At 38.7% G+C, this 20,326-nt stretch overlaps 1 protein-coding gene across 1 annotated transcript in view; it reads left to right on the top strand.

The window, feature by feature from the left end:
- LOC126484721 (insulin receptor-like) overlaps nt 1–16,502 on the top strand; it is an 83,986-nt gene extending 67,484 nt beyond the window's left edge. The window contains exons 17-18 of the mRNA XM_050108317.1: nt 7,839–7,975; nt 10,120–16,502. Of these exons, the coding sequence (XP_049964274.1) occupies nt 7,839–7,975; nt 10,120–10,485 (503 nt within the window). The 3' untranslated portion in view covers nt 10,486–16,502. The remainder of the gene's footprint in view (nt 1–7,838; nt 7,976–10,119) is intronic.
- The last annotated feature ends 3,824 nt before the right edge of the window (nt 16,503–20,326 follow it).

The raw sequence follows: 20,326 nt of genomic DNA, 5'->3' as shown, positions 1-20,326 counted from the left end.
TGCTAAGTCTCCTATCCAGTCATTCGTTGATCAGTCTGGTGTGCCAGTAGAAGATAGCAAAAGGAAAGCTGAAGTTTTAAATTTTGCATTTAGGAATCGTTCATACAGAAAAACCATGCAAACATACCATCATTTGACCATTGCACAGACTCCCATATGGAGGACATAGTAATAAACATCACTGGTGTAGAGAAACAACAGAAGGAGTTGCAAGCAGATAAGTCACCAGGTCCTGTGGAATCCTAGTTCAGTGTTACAAAGAGTACTCTACGGCATTGGCCCATTACTTAGCTTGTATTTATCGTGAATCTCTCACTCAGCCCAAGCCCCCAAATGACTGGAATAAAGCACAGGTGACTCCTGTATTAAAAAAAAAAAAAAATTATGAACCAGTATCCCTACATTGATTTGCAGCATAGTTCTTGAACATATTCACAGTCTGAATATAATAAATTTCCTTGAGAGGGAAAAACTTCTGTCCACGAATAAGCAAGGTTTTGGGAAGTATTGCTCGCACAAAATTCATTTTGCTCTGTTCTCACATGATGTCCTGTGAAGTATGGATGAAGGGCAACATGCGGATTCCATATTCTTAGATTTTCGAAAAGCATTTTGACATATGGTGCCTGACTGCAGACTGTTAACAAAGGTATGAGTGTACAGAATAGGTTTCCAGATATATTAGTGGCTCCAAGACTTTTTAAGTAATAGAACCCAGTACATTGTTCTTGACGACGTCAGAGACATGGGTATCGTTAGGAGTGCCCCATGGATGCGAAATAGAACCGCTGTTATCCTCTATTTACGTAAATAATCTGGAGGATAGGGCAGGTAGCAGTCTGCGGCTGTTTGCTAATGAGGCTATGGCGCATGGAAAGGTGTCATTGTTGATTGACTGTAAAAGGATACAATATGACTTACACAAAATTTCTAGTTGATGTGATGAATGGAAGCTAGCTCTAAATATAGAAAAATGCAGATGAGTTGGAAAAACAAACCTATGATGTAGTAGTGTGCTGCTTTACACAGTAAAGTTGCTTAAATATCTAGGTGTAACGTTACAGAGCGATATGAAATGGAACGAGCGTGTAAGGATATTATTAGAGAAGGTGAATGTTGATCTTGGTTTACTGGGAGAATTTTAGGAAAGTGTGGATCATTTGTAAAGGAGATCGTATACAGGTCACTAGTGCAACCCATTTTTGAGTGCTGCTCAAGTGTTTGGGATCCGCACCAGGTTCAGATTAGAGGAAGACATTGAAGCAGTTCAGAAGTGGGCTACAAAATTTGTCACCAGTGTGTTTGGGTAACATGCAAGTATTACAGAGATGTTGCAGCAGCTCAGATAGGAATGCCTGGAATGAAAGTGGCTTTCTTTTCAAGGAACACTGTTGAGAAAATTTAAACAGTCAGCTTTTCAAACTGACTGCAGAATGAATCCACTACTGCCAACCAACATTTCGCATGAGGACCACAAATATGAGAGAAATTGGGGTTTATACGAAGGCATACAGTCAGTCATCTTTCCCTCACTCTTTTTGTGATTAGGATAGGAAAGGAAATCACCAACTGTGGTACAGGGTCCCCTCCACCATGCACTGTATCATGGCTTGTGGAGTATGTGTGTAGATGCAGATGTAGATCATCATCATTATACTCATCATCATCCATATGAAAACCACTGCTGGATAATCCTCTGTAAAACATGCTTCAGAACTGTATATATTTTTGTTTGCTCCTGTATTTTTTTAGTACCATCTGTTTACCATCTATTGTGTTATTATATCTTATCTATAGAAATCCATCAAATAACGTCCTTTGTCCGCTACCATCAAATTGCAGGACAAGTCTACCTTGAATTAATTTTAGTTGCATTCATAATTAAGTTTTCCACTCTCATCTGTACCTATTCAATTAGTCTGATTTGATGTCTCTCGTACTCATACCTAGCATATACCACCTCATTAATGATTCAGCAACCCGTAGTTTTTGAATGATTTTCACATTCAAAGTCTGTGCCTCATTGCCACAACTCAGTTTTTGTGGTACGCACAGACTGTACACCTTCTGTTTCAAACACATTAAAATGTTTGTTTTGAAAACACTATTTAGTTTTCAGGAGCACTCCACTGCTTTTATATTCTTCTGTTGATTTATTTTTCTGTCCATCCGGCCATTGTCTCCAAATGCCTTAAACACAAACACCTGTGGATTCTGTAACATCTATTTTTGATGTGTTGATTATGCATTATTTAAGTATTGCTACAATTGATTTTCAATCTGACTTTCAAACTGACTTTCAAATATCTTTTCCATTCTGGGCACAAAACACTGCAGTTATTATTGAAAACGTGGAAGTACTATGTGTGAACTGCAACTGGCCACTTTATGTTTCAAAACTATTTTAACTATTTAATAATCAATTAGCTAGCTTCCAAACCACTGTAGACTCATCAGCTGGTGGTGGCCACTGACAGGAGCTTTTCCTTTTCCACCCCGGTGCAACCAGTTTCAGAGTTGTGGGGATCTTATAATCTTGTGAGTTGTTATCGTGACACTTTAAAAGACTCCATTATTTACCAGAATGGAAAATACAGCACTTAGACACATGGGGTTGTAGCATGCAGCAATTAATTTAATTTGGCTGTTACAGGTCAACATAAAAATTTGTTAACAACTGTTGTGATATCTAAAGATCTGGATGCATACTTATCAGCGGTGAATGAAATTTATGTGCATGAGAATAGGTTTGATTAATCCAGACATTGTATTTGAATGGAGCCCATTCTCAGTTTCTTTCAGATTCACTGATTCAGTGCACGTGGGGTGCAGGCAAAACTGACTATTTGTAGCATCACTGAAATACTGAATTACGTCTTCCAAAGAGACAGTTAAAAACGAACAGATCATTCCCTTTTTCAGGAAGAGTTGTAGGACAGATACACGTAACTGCAGAAGATCATAACATGGTCCCTCATCATCGTCCCTCATTTCAATCATTGTATAACTATCAAAATGGCAGATATTGAAATAACCGATCACAGAATAGAAAAGCAATTACAATTGCTTTGTGCTGGAAAAGCATCAGGACCAGAAGAGATATCTCTAAGATTCTACAAAGATTATGCAAAAGAACTTGCTCCCTTCTAGCAGCAGTTTATCATAGACTGCAGTAGCAATGAAGAGTAGCTAGTGACTGGAAAAAAAATGCAGGTCATTCCCATTTTCATGAAGGGCCGTAAGACATACACACATAATTATAGGCCTATATCATCGGTGTAAATCTGATGTAGAATTACGGAACGTGTTCTGTGCTCGCATATTATGATGCTTTCAGAGAACAAAAATCTCCCCTATAAAAACCAACATGGATTTGGCAAACAGAGATATTGTGAAACTCAGCTCACTCTGTTCCCCCATAAGATCCTTAGTGCTGCAGAGTAGTGTAAAATGTAATAAGGTATCTCAAATGGAATGAACTCCTCCATGTCAGCCAGCACAGATTATGAAAGCATCCGTCATGTGAGTCCTAACTTGCACTTTTACCACATGACTTACTGAAAGCTGTCATCAAGGCAGTCACCTAAGTGCAGTATTTCTTGACTTCTGAAAAGTATTTGACTCAGTACCATACTGACACACATTAACAAAAGCACAATCATGTCAAGCCATAAGTTTCAGTAAACACAGTCAACAATATAACATAAGAATGAGCTTTAATTTTTCCAGGAACTACTCAACAGAATAGAAGGAGTGACCATTGAAGAAACTCTTCAGTTTCGATATGAAAGTGCATGGATTACTGCTAATATTTTTGAATTCTTGTGGTAGCTTATTGAAAATGGTTGCGGCAGTATACTGCACACCTTTCTGCACAAGAGTTAAGGAAGTCCGAGCCAAGTGGAGGTTGGATTTCTGCCAAGTATTAACTGAGTGAAAGCTGCTTATTCTTGGGAATAAGCTGATATTGTTAACAAGAAATGACACTAAAGAATATATATATTGAGAGGCCAATGTCAAAATACCCAGGCTAGTGAACAGTGGTCGACAAGAGGTTCGCAAACTTAACATCACTTATTGCCCGAACAGCCCATTTCTGAACCAAAATATTCTTTTAGAATGGGAAGAGTTACCCCAAAATATAAAACCATATGACATAAGCGAATGAAAATAAGCAAAGTAGACTAATTTTCGTGTTGAACGATCACTTACTTCAGAAACTGTTCAAATAGTAAAAATGGCAACAAGCCTTTGAACAAGATCCTGAACGTGGGCTTTCCACGACAATTTACTGTCTATCTGAACACCTAGAAAATTGAGCTGTTCAGTTTGAGTAATCATATGCCCATTCTGTGAAATTAAATTGTTAGGTTTTCTTGAATTATGTGTTAGAAACTATAAAAACGTAGTCTTACTGTCATACTCGAAACCTTTTTATTCACTGAGATATGGAGGAAACACATCTGCAGCAGTGAAAGATCGGCAGCTCAAGATGCATACACACGTCAGTAGCACCGTAGAAAAACCCAAGTGGCATGTGAATACACATCCACAGCACATGGGGATTGGCATTGCAGGACATGTACGCATGTCCATAGCAGCAAAAGGGTTAATAGTAACATGACTTTTGCTGAAGATGCAACTATCTATAATCAAAGCATTGTCTAAAAAACGCTGTAGAAATATTCAGGCAGATCTTGTAAAAGTTTCAAAACATTGCAAATTCTGGCAACTTGCTTTAAATTGTCAGTATCATTGATTACAACAGCAACTGTAATCAATGAACTCACACAAATACTTGAGTGATACAACTTGTAGCGATACAGTATAGAATTATGACATAAGCTGTGTTGTAGGTAATGCAGGTTGCAGACTTTGGTTCATTGGTAGGATGCTGGGAAACTGCAGTCAGACTACAAAGGAGATTGCTGACAAAACAATTGTCTAGCTCATCCCAGAGTATTGCTCAGGTGTGTGTGTGTGTGTGTGACCTGAACTAAAGAGTGCAGAGGACATTGAACATACACAGAGAAGGGCAACATGAATGGTCATATTTGTTTGGCCTACAGGAGAGTCTCATGGAGAGGTATGGAGAGGTATTTCCTATCCTTCACAAACACTGGCACCTTTGTTTCACAAAGAGCCTCATGGAGATGTATGGAGAGGTATTTCCTATCCTTCACAAACACTGGCACCTTTCTTCCACAAAGTATGAGAGTTGTGCGTTTGAGTGTCTGTGATAAGTTTAGGTGACTGTAGTGTGTGTGTGTGTGTGTGTGTGTGTGTGTGTGTGGTGTCATGATTGTGTTGGATCATGATGATGATGATGATGATGATGATGATGATGTGTCACATACCCTCAGTTCATGAGACACTGTGGAGAGGTCTGGAATTTAATCCAGGTCATCGGTGCAAAGTCTGGTGATCAGGTACTTTATGCAACCACCCCTCCTCCTCTTTGATGTAAAGGCAAAGGGAAAGCAGCCACCAGTGTGTGGTGTACCCATCCAAGTACTGGCAATGCTTCATGTTTCACAAGATTTGACGAACTGTATCTTTCACAGAGGCATTTAGGTAATCTTTACTGCATACTCCAATGGAACAGGTATATGTCCTAGTAAGTGGTACATTTTCAAGTACCAGACACCATGCACTTCCCAGTGGTACTGCAGTGTGTAGATTTGGAAGTACACATGCCGATTCCTTCACTTTAAAGTGTGTGTTCTGTGGTATATTTGTGAAGGATGTGACATGGTGGATGCATGCAAGAGGAAAGCAGTTATATGGGTATACTGATTAAAGGTAACAATGAAGGACATAATAGACAGTGACATTATTGTTGTGAATGTTCGTTGAAAGAAATTGAAGTGTGGACAAGCAATACAGTAAGCTGAACCTGGGACTAGGAGGGAAGAATACATTCCAGTTCCTATTCTGTCGACAGAGGGATGCATAAAATTCTGCAGCCAAATACCGGATTACTGAAACAACAGGCAGTATTGTTAATGCTTATTGGCTTAACATTATGGCAGCACAATGAGACATACTGCAACTCCTGGAATTGTAAATACTATTCTAAATTAGAAATGATTGTCTATAATATAAGGAAAAGATAGATTGTTGCTTCCCATAAAGAGAAAGTTGCAGACTGGGATGACTAAAAGACATACACAAGTTAGCTTTCAGCCCAAGCCTTCATCAGAAGAGGAAACACACACACAAAAGCAAGCACACCTCATGCACACATGACTGCCATATCCAGCAGCTCAGACTGGAATGCAGCTGTCCTGTAGATTGGAAACAGCAATCTGGAGGAGGCGGGAAAAGGGAATATAGCACTGCGTGGGTGGAGGGAGAGAAGAGTGCTGTCTGGTTAAGCGTATAGGAAGTAGACTGCCAACAGGCATGGCATCAGGAGGCTGAGGGGCAGGGAGTTGGTTATTGGAATGGGGGAACAGGGAGTGAAAAAGGAGAAGAATGGAAAAGATGGGCAGACACACTGGCAGAGGACAACACACAGAGATGGTGCGAGACAAGAATGGAGAGGAGAGGAGCTGATAGGACAGAGGGGGTGGATAATGTTGGGTGGAGGGTGTGGGAAGATTATGTTACTGTTGGTTCAGGCCGATATAATTTTGGGAGGGGAGAATGTGTCATAAGGATAACTCTCATTTGTGCAGTCAAAGAAGCTAGTGGTGAAAGGAAGGATCCAGATGGCTCGGGTAGTGAAGCAGTCATTGAAATCAAGCATGTTATGTTCAGCTGCATGTTGTTCCACAGTGTAGTCTACTTTGCTCTTGGCCTCAGTTTGGCAGTCCTGGTTGTTGGTGGGTTTAATGTGGACACAAATGTGGGTGGAACCATCAGAGAGGAGGTCAACATCCAAGGAGATGACATGCTGGATTGAGGAAGACCAGGTGAAGTGGAGAGCAGGTGTTAAAACTGAGAAGAATGAAGATAGGATGTCTTGGCTCTGAGTTCTGATCATGAAGATATTGTCAGTGAACCTGAACCACGCTACAAGGGGTTTGGAATTTTGGAAGGCTAGGAAGGTCTCCTCTAGATGGCCCCTAAACAGGTTTACATAGGAGGGTGCCATGTGGGTACCCACGGCCGTGATGCGGATTTGTTTGTATACCTTCCTTTCAAATGAGTTGTAGTTGGGAGTTAGGATAAAGTTAGTAAAGTGTACGAGGAATGAGGTTTGGGGCCCGAAGCATGTTGGGAAATGTATTCAATAGCGGTAAGGCCATGGGCATGGGGGATGTTGCTGAATAGGAAGGTGACATCCACAGTGATGAGTAGGGATCCAGGAAGTGAAGGGGTGGAGTTGATGGGGAATCGGTGAAGGAAGTGGCTGGTATCTTTGATGTGGGAGGCTAGATTACAGGCAATTGGTTGGAGGTGTTGGTCAATGAGGGCTGACATTCCTTCAGTGGGGGCACAATAACCAGTCTCACTGGGATGTCCAGGATTGTTAGATTTGTGATAATCCACAAAGGTGGGTGGGCAGCGTGTATAGGAGTGGGGAGGGAAATGGATTCAGGGGAGAGGTTCTGGGAAGGGCCTCAGGCTTTAAGCAGGGATTAGAGGTTAGAAATGGCATCTGACTTTTGTAATCGAGACCATTTTTTCCAATCTATTTTTTCTAATCATTTATAATAGTACTGAATTCTATGTAATTACTAGAAACCATATATCACTAAGGAAGTCATCATTGAACACTACAGCCTGTAGTTACAGAAAAAAGGGCAATAAGTACCTTTTATGAAACTGTGCTTACATGAACTTTGTTTGTTAAGAAAAGGAAAAGAATAAGAAACATGTATCTATTACAGGATCCAAAGGACTTCTACCAGTACGGTGGATGGCACCAGAAAGCTTGAAAGATGGTGTTTTTACCAGTAGTTCTGATGTCTGGAGCTACGGTGTAGTACTGTGGGAAATGGCCACACTTGCTTCCCAACCCTACCAGGTAAGCAAGCTGAACAGTTTCACCAATCTGACTGTTCATTTTCAAAGTATCTCCATTATGTTTTCACTTGTAGGCTGTATGTTACCTCTTCCATACAACTGGACACTTATACTGCTTCACAAGATCTACTTATGTTTTTTAAATTCCGTTGAATCATCTACCCCTTCATTATTATTACAATTATTTCCTTCATATTATCTTTTGTTGTTGTTGTTGTTGCTATTAACCCCTTCTTGTCATTTGAAATTATTAATCAATAAGGATGTCACATTTCTTGTATACTGCGCATAAATTTTTCATTTCATCATGGCAGTCCAAATTGAATAACACAATATATGATATATTCAGTCTTCAGGTGATGGTTGCTGTAAATCTGAAGGTGCATTTCTTTGTCATTAGTTCAAGTTTCTTCTCTATTCACTTTAAATTCTGAACTACCATCCAATCCAGAACAGTACATCTGTGTGAACAGGCTGAGTGAATGCTTTTGGGAAATTTGACCTCGCTCTGTGGGCAGTTCCCTCACTCACTTTCATGCGGGTGAGTGCTCACCTCGTGTGACCTCACAGCTGTGTTGCCCTTCCGTGCATCTAAGAAAACGTGCCAGTTTGCTACCCCACAGTGCAGTGGGAGGCGTAGGGGGAATAAAGAAAGCCTGCACACACTGCAGGTTCATGGCCGTTGCACAAGGAGTGAAATCCACATGGCTGTGCTGAGCAGGCAGCTGAGTCATTAGGTGACGTAGTATTGCTCTTCTTCAGCAACTTTCACAAAGCTACTTGACATTTAATCAACTTCTTCCCTGCACACTCCAGCTGAATAAACACAACTCAGATTGGCCATGAGTCTGCAGTGCTTTAACCCAGATGCTCTATGCTTTCCAGACTTTACTGTGCTGCCATAGGTTGCATGCAAGGGTCCCGTACACCCCTCTGTGCTGTCTATATATTTCATACTACAATTCGTAATTGTGTTTTCTCTGTACAGCAGACCTTATGTTATCTTAATTGCAACCATTCATGAGGCCCAAATAAAGTTCTTTTTTCATGTTTTACAAGTTGTATTAGCCACATGTATCAAACCAGTCTCAGGACTGAAGACCACTACATTAGCCACATGTACTGCTTTAATATTTTTTTATCATTCTGAGAAGTTTTGCTAAATAGTATTATTCATTTGAAAGGAAGGAAATGTACGGTTCTAGGAAAGGTGGAATGCCACACAAATTACAGATTACAAGGTAGGCGTTTATTAATGAAAAGGCATTTTCAGCCTACCATTCGTCTCTCTTCAGTTTATATAGTTGTCTTACCAAGGCACATGCCAGGAGTCTTGTTGTGGGAATTCAACATCATGTTTTGGGTCACCATTGTGTATTGGGTAGCATACTGTGAGAAATAATCTGAAACTCAACATCAAAATCCCTGAGTGTCCTCTTGGCAGAAAATAAACATTCTATTTAGCCATTCTTTTATTGTACTGGTATTAGATGTTCATAGAGGATTTCCTTTTAACACTAACAAGATATTCTGTGATTCTTCATTCAGTTTTCTTTGTAACCACATTAAGTGTACAGGAACATCATATTTCTGTCTGTTCCTTCTTAAGTGTGTTAAAGGCAGATGGGTTGCAAATTACTGGCTTCCATTTTGAATTATAACTAATATCATAACTTGCACATATCTTAATTCTCTCTGTGGAGTGAAATACATGTCTCTTCCTTTTCTTTACTCATGTTGGCTTCAAGGTTATCCATTTTTTGTAGACAATTAAGATTTAAATGCCAGTCTTTGATATGCCTTTCAGTTTTATTGTGTATTTTCATGGTATTGGACTTCTCAATATTGACAGATGAGTTTTAAACTATGAGATTCATATTACTCAATTCCAAAAACTGAGCGAGGTACTACTGTGGTTAAGACATCCTGATCTGGCCATCTGGTTTTAGTTTTCCTCAGTTTCCCTAAATCACTTAAGAGAAATGCTGGGATGATTCCATTTTTAAAGGAATTTCCTTCACTAATCTCAATGTATGCTTCATCTCGAATGACCAAGTTTTCTCTAGTCCTACAGCTCCAATATTTCAATTAAGTTAAGGTGTACTTTAAAGAGTTATATTCTAAAAATGTATTTCTCATTTCCAGGGACTTTCAAATGATCAAGTTTTACGTTACGTTATTGACGGAGGGGTGATGGAACGCCCTGAAAACTGCCCTGACAAACTTTATGAACTTATGCGACTGTGTTGGGAGTACAGTCCAAATGAACGTCCTGCATTTGTAGATCTCGTATACATGCTGCTCCCTGATGTCTCAGAATCATTTGCAAAGGTGTCATTCTACCACAGTCCTGAGGGTTGTGAACTAAGACAGCACCGCATGGATGTGGAGAAGGCTGAAGATGATCCGGCCACCCCACTACGCGAAGACTTCCACGCCAACGGAAATGGCGGTAACGGCGTCAACGGCTGGATCGTATCATCTCCTACGACTCGCACCACGCAGTGTTGACCGAGGAGGACAGTAGTAGCTTCTCTTAGTGGTCTGTTGGGAATTGAACTTTGATGAAAGCCTATTTTAGGTACATACTTTGCCACAAGTAGTTTTCCACACAGACATACTAAAAACATTGTGAATTATGCCAGGTGATACAAAAATTGAATTATAAAATTATAGGTTGTGCCTTTGTGTAACCTGGTTGCACAGGAATTGAAATTTGAACTGTGAATTTAACACGAAGCTGCAGGTTTTGACTCTTGGATGAGTGATTACCTGTTCCCACGGATGGCATCTAATCTGTGATTATAACCAATTACTGCAATAGAGACTGATAGGAGAATTGTTCCCAGTGTATTTTATGTACTGCACAAAGTCTGGAAAACTGCCCATTTCTAGACACATCATCAAAGGCAGTGCTTCTAAACTGGCTGTGAGCATTTTAACATAAGTAGATGTTAGTAAAAAATATGACTGCTGTCACACTGGACTGAGTGTAAAAATAAGAATAGGTTTAGGTTAATGTAATGAGTGAATTGCAAGTGGTGCGTATGACAAACAAACCTTTGCTCAGCTTGTGACAGACTGACATGATTTTTTTCATGATATCTTTTGCAGTTAGAACCAAAGATGTCAGTCCGTGTGTGGCTTCCAGAAGCAACTGACAAATAAGTGACTGTTATGGAAGTGACATATACACTGATATTGGTGATGTCTTACATAATAAAATTCACTCTTCATTCCTGTTTGATCCAGTGAGGTGGCCTTTTCACTGCAGAAGTGTAGTCCTGTGTGTTTGTGAGTTATCGTATTCTATTAAGTGATAATGGTTATAGGATGTGTGAACACCATGGTAGTGTACACATTACGTGTTTCCGAAAAGGAGTGAAGAGTTATTAAAGGCTGGTCTGGTGGATCTATATCAGTGTCCCCCAGGTCTGATTTTAGCCAGTGTTACTGTCAGTATTTATGTTAGTTCATAAAAATTTTCAGTTTGTTTGTTAATAGTATTTATTCCTAATATGGAACTACATTACTAATGTAAATTTTTTGTAATTTTTATTGCTCTATCATTTCCAGTGATCAGTTCCTATCTCTAGAACATGATATCTTTTCAGTGTCTTTGTAGTGTATTTTAATATAGGCTGTTCAACACTGGTCGTGTTGTATACTGATTCAGGTGTTATTCCATTGTAATGTAAATACGTAAAGAACTTCTGGGCAATGTCTAGTGAATTATGTGTTACGTACTGCATAAAACAGCTCACTACATCTCAGCTCTGTTAAGTTATTGAACATTCTCTTTTTTGCAGGTGTTGTTGTACCTTTAGAAAAAGGTCATTCAGTGCCTAGAAACGTGTTTCAGTAAGTTGAGAAGTAGTGTGCATATATATGTGTGTGTGTCTGTGAGTGAGTGAGTGTGTGTGAGAGAGAGAGAGAGAGAGAGAGAGAGAGAGAGGAGGGGAGGATTTCATTCCATGTGATGTAAATTATGAAAGTGCATATCAGCAATTTTAAGTTCTGTTCAATTTCACTTGAGTGAAAACAACTGTAGATTAATTCTTAATCACTAAGTGTTAGCACATTGTGTTCTGTTGGACACGTGTGTGAATGCTAAAAGACAAATAAGATGATTACTTGCATTAATGGTATTAGTGAAGCATGTTGTGACAATGGGAAAGATTTCATTTGGCACAATGAGTTTAGTTGTTTACTTCTGTTTCCATTGAGAGAAACAGGCAAAAGAACTTGCAGGATGTATGTAAAATCATAACTATACCATCAGAAGAAGCTGCACAATGATTCTTGGTGATAACTAAAGCTTACAATACCCGTGAGATGTTTTTTCTGGTAACTGAAGTGTGTAGATTATGACTAAAAGGTACCGGTATGATAAATGGTCCATTACTTCCAAAGCTGTTCACGTGAGAGTTGAAGAATTATGTTTCTCTAGGACTTTGTGGAAACCTATTCATTTTGTTTTAAACAACGGAAAGTCCAGGATGTGATAACAGTAATATGAGGAAAATAGTTTGCTTTTCACCACATGGGGGAGGTGCTGAATGAAAGCAATGCTAAAAATATTTCAGCTCCTGTGCAAGGTACTTTTTCAGAAATAGAAAACTCTCACACATTCACACAACAACTCACACACTACCACTGCCTCTGAGTGTTAATGCCAGGTTACGACTGCACCTGAAGGGAGCAGAAATCTAACTGGGGTCGGTAGTGGGGGTAAGGAAGAGATGTGGGGTTGGGAGAGGGAGAGATAGCAGGATAGGGGTGAGAATTTGTTGGGAGATTGTGGGGACAGGATTGGCTGCTGAGTGCAACATCATGAGGCCGTGCTGTGGAGAGGGAAAGGCAGGGCAGAGAGGAGAATAGAGAAGTAGAGAAGAGGAAAGCACTGTGTAGGTGCACTGACAACATAGAAGTGTAGTACTAAAGTGGGAGCAGGGAAAGGCGATGGGCAGGTGGAGGGCAGTTTTTTTTTTTGTGTGTAGATAGAATGAAATTGACAGTCAGTGGCATTATTAATTTTCATATATATGTTCACTCACTCAAGTCTTCAGAAAAAATGAAAATTTGTCTACACACAAACACACATGACTTTTCTGTTTGCTTTTGGAGAACAACTCAGACAGAAATGAGCTGTGTAGGAAACTAGTTTTAGCAGAACAGCTGTTAAGTTCCTTCACGTATGGCATGATTGTTCTTGCAGAGAGGAACATTCATGTATCTTGAACTTTTTTCTGATGCACTGAATACTCGCTGATGCTCTGGGATTACAGCCGGTTATTATTTGCTATCACACATGATATTTCATCCGAGTAACTGCCAGACATCATCAGGTGATGCATTGTAGACCGACATCAGCTACCCACGTCACTAACATCTCGTACATGGCTTCGATGATGCCTGATTGGAAGATATCTGGCAGATCCCTGGTGAAATAGCTTGCATGATTGTGAACAAAGAATGGGACATACTGAAGAACATTCTTGCCGGGGAGTGAAATACTTTTTAAGAGTATTGATGTTCAGGCTTTGCAGCAAACCAATATAGTATTTGAAATTACGAGCTTTTTCCCTCTCACATTCAGTAATATCTGTCCCCGGGCCAGTAATATCTGTTTCTGGGAAATTTCCAAATGAGGGCACTGCCAGCCAGCCAGTAGCCAGATGTGTCATCACATCCTTGGAGCTTTCCGTCATTCCTTATTTTTGCCAAGAGACTATTTATTTATCAATTTTTTTCAGCTTCTTTGCCACCAGAGTAAACTGTTAAATCCATATATATTCTGTCACTGTCAAAACTTGTTAAAGGTTGTCATTATGATCTTATCATTGTTATGATTAGATGCTTACCATACTTTCTCACCAACCTATTCATGAAACTTGAGCACTTGCCCCCGAAAGGCAAAGGTCCTGAGTTCGAGACTCAGTTGGGCATACAGTTTTGATCTGCCAGGAAGTTTCATAACGGCGCATATTCTGCTGCAGAGTGAAAATCTCATTCTGGGAACCTATTCATTATCGTCTCAGCTACAGCTAATAATGCTGCATCATATGTAAATCAAGTACACCTCATCTTTACAGTACTTATTGTTAGTGCAACCCTGTGTTTTTTCTGCAAATCAGTTTTATATCTCTTCTTAAAAATACATTTTGGACAATCTTTCTGCTTAATACACCGGTGTCATTTACTAACTCCATCTGCTATTTCTTTCAAAATTTGAACTTTTATTTCTTGTTCGAGAAGCATATTGTCTTACAACAGTTTTTTTAATGTGTGTGACTAATATGTGTAGACTCTACAAAGGCTTTATACAGTACACTTCTGCAAAAAACTTTTTCCAAGTGTGCAGTAATTATGCACACAGGTTTGACATCGTTATTGTGTTTAAAGCAATTTTGGGTGACCGAAACAATTCCATAAAGTGTATCAAAAGGATAATTAAAACGTGAAAACTGTAAAGTGGCAGTGACACAGATTGTCTGGCCAATACTTACATTTATGAATTGAAAATTCAAGTACTTGCTAACAGAAACAACTTAGGAAAAATATGCTTGTTTCCAGAGTATAAAAGTACCTAAAGCTAGGTGTAGTTCTTTTCTAGTTTCGTTTCTATCGAAAATATTTGGAGTTTCACTTCCTGAAGATAAGTATCGGCCAACCTTCATGTATCGTAGTAATCTTAAAGTTTTAATTCAGACTGAATTCTGAAAAACAGTTTTCCCTTAATGTGGAAGAGGAATGTATTTTTTTTTTTCACACAGTTATCATCTTTGTTGACTTATTACAAAATATTGCCATTCACATCTTAAGTCCAGGACATACGTGACAGTAAAAACTGAATGAGATACCACCATTGAAGAAGCTGTGATCTCTCACGTAAGGTGGAGTGAGTTCCAATCCCCAAGCAGCTTATAAACCATCCTAATCAAATACTATTTTTGAAAATAGCCACAGGAAGACAAAAACACCATTGTTTTGGTTGACAAAATCAAACCTGCAAAAGCACGATAATTACACAATTCTTGTTTGAAGTCTGTTGCAAGTTATTTAGGCCAAATGATTTCAAAGGATCATAGGTACAGTAAAAGGCAAACCTAGAGTGACACTTGTTATAAATATTCCATTAATCATTTTACAATCTGTTAAATCAGGTTTCATCTACAATTCTGAGTTCTCCGTTTTACAGACAACTGTAACCAGAATTTGCTGGTTTTATGCTCGAGTATTTTCACACATTCTATTAAAACTCCCAGACATAATACACTCTTCTTTATTGCAGAACACATCAGTGCAAACTAGAAGGTCTCTTTGAGGTCTGGGAAACGAATTACTTAGCTCACTGGAGTGTTTGATTGTATGTGTTGATATGCTGTAATGTATTATGCTGGTTTCTTTGCTACTTCTCTTTATGGCCTCAACAGCTTTGCATAGAATATATACTCAATTTTGTTAATTTTGGATGCTAATGAAATATGTGACAATTTATATTGCCATTATTATTTTTATTACACTTCACCAAAAGTGGAATCTAGGAGATAAAATATGACTGTGTTGAATGGTGTTCATGACAATATCTTACAATAGTGAAGAGGTTCATTTAAAGTAATGTCTTTAAATCACTGTACTCAATTGATCTGAATGACTGCTTAGAATTTGCAGACTTGGATTCAAAGAGGTGTACCATGCCATTGTATTCCAGCCTCTTTTTAGTTTTCCTCATAGGCCATGATCTTGCCTTTCTGTCAGTACAGGGACAGACTTCATTTCTACTTAATTTTGTATATGCCTACAGAATTTGTTACAAAAACATTATGGTAAAAGGTTAGAGACTTTTAACCATCCGTCATACCTCAGTATTACAGCTTGCTGGGTACAGCACAATAATATGCCACACATTGGCTGACAGTGCTGTTGTTCAACTTAATCATATGGTGAAAAGGACAGGAGTTAATAATTGAGAAAACGCAATTCATGAACTTCTGATTTCGCTAGTAACAATTAATTTTATCCCTCAATGTATGCCAAATATTATATCAATAAAACTGGCAGCAGAAACAGTAATTATGAGAACTGTATCACATGACAGAAATTGTATTTCATTATAGTGACAAGAATGTGCCAGTTATTTTGCATTTATAACCAAAATTTCACTTTGTTTGAAATTTGTTGTGCTGTATTTTTATGTAACCTGCAATGGAAGTAATCATCTTGTTTTTCCAGAAGGCTTGACACTTAAGATATTTTTAGTGTATCAGTATTGAAAAAGACTCAGAAGTTCCATGTGTAGGTGTTGTAATAAAATAATTTTAAGAAAATTATCTTTGAATGCTCCATTAATCTCCCAGATCTGGTACAGAACTGATTTCTCTGTCAGTTAAGCCTGTCAGATAAACTGCCACATTAAAAAGTGTTTCAATGTTTGATGCAAATTGCATTTGATTAAAAATGTATGTGTGTACTTAATAATGAGACTTTTATTCCTGTTTCTTTTTCCTTTTCTTTTTCTTTTTTACTTTTGTACTCACATGATGTACAAATATTTATAAGGAAAAAAAAGCCTTGGTACAGTGACAGTGATGTTGACTTTATTTTTCCCTGAATTTTAGAACTGATATAAAACTTTTCTTTCATTGCAAGACTGAATCAACCTTTTACACTATAAGAGAGTTTTCAAATGATAAGAGAGAAGACAAAACAAATAGAACTATGTAATCATCGGTAACTGATACTACAGTATAGTTATGAGTAACAGTCATACAAAGAGGTCGGGGGGAGTCACTCATTTACACATCATGTTCCACAAAAGAGGAGTGAGAGCTTGATACAAAAAAAGCGTTTAATGTGTCTTTTTAACCATTTCATATTGCAGGTGGTCTGTTCTCAAACCTTTATTTATGTAGGTATGTACTTTGCTGGTTTCCTTTTATTAATTTTTATGCACAGGTACAGTACTGTATATAGGGCATGTCAGTTTGTATGTAGAAAAATGTCATGATCAGTGCATATTTTCATATAATATTATGGGTATATACTTTACAATAAAGTAACATGAAATAGTTTTACATTATTTTAGAAGTACATAATGTCAGCCAGATAAATACTGGAGTAAATTATTATATGACAAACACCAGCAAAAGTTATTGTTTTCTTTACCTTAGCAAAACATTTACTCAGTTTTGCCCTGAAATTCAGGTAGTGGATATTCTCCGTATATTACTAGAATGCCTGTACTAAAGATTCCCTGAATTTTCTTAAACCTTTTAATATTAATTCGTAAATGTTATACCTCAGTGAATTTATTAGTACTATATGAGCAGCAATGTCTGTGCCACTTTTCAAATTGTTAAAGGAAATCAGAATTTAATTTCTAAGAGCAACCTGTTACAATATCTTTTTACCACAATGTACTGTTCCTCTTGGGTGTAGGATAATTTTTACTGTGCTGGATGTAGAAAGTATTTTTTCCATGTGTTTTATCAAGGAAACATTTATTTCTGTTGTAAGGAAGTTCTTGTAGAATGTAAATATAGGGTGTACATAAAGTCCGGGAACACTTTCAATTATTTATTGCACAAGAACTAAACATTGTACAGATGTCATGCATATTGCATTTTGAACAGAAACTCTGAAAGTTTTTTTTTTACAAACAGTCGATATGCGAACCATGAGTGACCCGGCAGATGTCAATATGGTGATCGAATTCTTGCCATACCTGTCCCAGCATGGCATCGTCGGCTGTGGCAGTTGCTTCCCATATTCTCTCCCAGAGTTCTCCTACATCACGTGGTAGAGGCGGTATATACACCAGATCTTCAATGTGTCCCCACAGAAATAGTCAGACGGAGTGAGACCTGGTGATTGGGGAGGCCATTTCATAATCACCTGTCCCAATCTGTAGCACGGCTGATCCATCGATGCTGCAGCTCCATGTTCAGGTACTCACAAACTTCACAATGAAAATAGGGTGGAGCCCCATCCAGCTGAAAGATGAACGGAGAATCTGATTGCATTTGAGACATCAGCCATTGCTGCAATATGTCCAAGTAGGAATATCCAGTGGCAGTGCTCTCGGCGAGGAAGAATGGCCTGTACAGTTTTCGACGTGACAAGGCACAAAAAACATTTACCTTTTGGGAATCACGTTCAAATTCAGTGCATTCGTGTGGATGGTTTGTACCCCAGATTTGACAATTATGCCTGTTCACTTTCCCATTAGTGTGAAAAGTGGCTTCGTCGCTAAAAATTAAGTGATTAATAATGCCATCCCCATCCTCATTCAATTGTTGCAACTGTGAACAAAACTCAAAATGCTTGTCTTTGTCGTCGTCATTGAGCTTCTCCACTAGCTCCAATTTGAATGGTTTCATAGACAGCTGTCGCACGACTTTCCACACTGTCATTGAAGCCATTTCGAGTTCACGGGATGCATGAAGCACCGATTTCTTTGGACGCCTTATGAATGTCTCCATACGTGCTACACATTCACTTCACTCACACTGGGATGTCTGCTTCTCTTTGCCGGGCACAAGCAACCCTTTGTAACAAATTTGTTGTGCCAGTGGTAAATGGCCTTCCTTGTTGGTCACTCCTTACCGTATTTGGTTCTAAACATCTGTCGAACAGATGAAGCGCACTTGTTTTTGTCGAACTGCAACACACAGAAAGCTCACTCCGCACCTGAACTCGCCATGTTTCGAGTAGCGCTGACTATCAGCAAATTACCAAATTATGCTGTGGCAGTACATGAAAAAAAGACTTTCATGGTTTCTCTTCAAAATGACATGTGTATGATATCTGTGCAATACTTGGTTCTTGTGCAATAAATAATTGAAAGTGTTCCCCGAATTTATGTACATCCTGTATTTTGGACTCTACATCTACATTTGCATTTACAGCTATACTCCACAAACTAATGTGAAGTACATGGCTGAGGGTACATCCCAACTTTATTAGGGCTTTTTCCCCATTCTGTTCACTTATGAACTGTGGGAAAAAGATTGTTTAAACGCCTCTGTGCGTGCTGTAATTAATCTAATCTTGTCCTCATGAACTTTATGGGAGCAATATATAGTGGGTTGCAGTATATTCATAGAGTCATCATTTAAAGCCAGTTCTTGGAACTTAGTTGTAGAGCTGTGACCAATCATGCTGCCCTTCTCTATGTGTATTCAATATCCCATGCTAGTCCTGTTTGGTAAAGGTTCCAAACACCTGAACAGTATTCTAGGATGGGTCACACGAGTGATTTGTAAGCAATCTCTGATTGTATTTCCCTAGTGTCCCACCAATAAACCAAACTATGCTACTTGCGTTATGCGATTATTCCATTTCATGTCTCTTCTAACAATGGGAAAGTCTGACATGTGGATCACTGATTTTGATCTAGTTTTGCAGCAAAGTCCTACATTGAAAATGAAGAGACACCTATTTCGGCTAGACACTCCCTAGTTTTTGAAAAAAATCAAGGTCAAAATTGATGACAGGAAGTCGTATTTTCAGTATTTTATTCACTGAGATATCATCTAAAAATAAAATATTTTTATTAATATAATACAGCGTCAAAAGTTAATAATGTTTTAGTTATTAATTTTTTTGTGCTTTCATGCTGTAGCTTGAGCACGTCATACTATGAATCTAGCAGAGTGAGGTCAACAGTTGAGCAGTTAAGACATTAGTCTACCAGTCTGCTGGTCTGCGTCAATTCTTGGTCCTGGCTTTTTTTAAATTCAATATTTTTTTCGGTGTATCTGACAATATTATGGCAATTGGAATACTTTTCTTTCCCTTTTTGGAAGTAAATTGTCTTGAGGTGATTAAAAATCATAATTTATCGACAATTAGTTTCATCATGATACTCTGGTATCCCAGCATGATGAGTTTGAAAGCCCACCAGAATGCATGGACTTAGATGACAGGTGCTAGGTGCCACTCATAATGTTTGTGAATGCTGCTTTCACTGCCTCAGCACTATGTGTGTGCCACATCCCACACGCCATACTATCGGTATCAGCGACTGCATTATAAAGCTATCAGTGCAGGGGCACGGACCTCAGTTATGTTCCAACTGCAATTACATACTATTCATTGTACTCTGTGTTGCTTGGTTCATGATATTGCTATGTCTAGACTCTTTATTTGGTTCAGTCTCCAGACCTGTCATTCTGCCGTTTTGTCTTCATTGTTCATCCATCACTGTTGTTGTCTTCCTATGGTTTTTTAGTGATTCACCGTCAATGCCCTCAGCTGGTCGGCCAGTGTCTTGTGGTTATATCTGATTTCAGTTACTAAAATTGGCGATGAGGGGAAAGGTAGCAGCGTATTATGGATGTGAAACTCG

Source organism: Schistocerca serialis, chromosome 6 (assembly GCF_023864345.2).
Source record: "Schistocerca serialis cubense isolate TAMUIC-IGC-003099 chromosome 6, iqSchSeri2.2, whole genome shotgun sequence".
NCBI classification, from domain to species: Eukaryota; Metazoa; Arthropoda; class Insecta; order Orthoptera; family Acrididae; genus Schistocerca; species Schistocerca serialis.
Note: the sequence above shows the minus strand (reverse complement) of the source record. Positions and strands in the feature narration are given on the sequence as shown.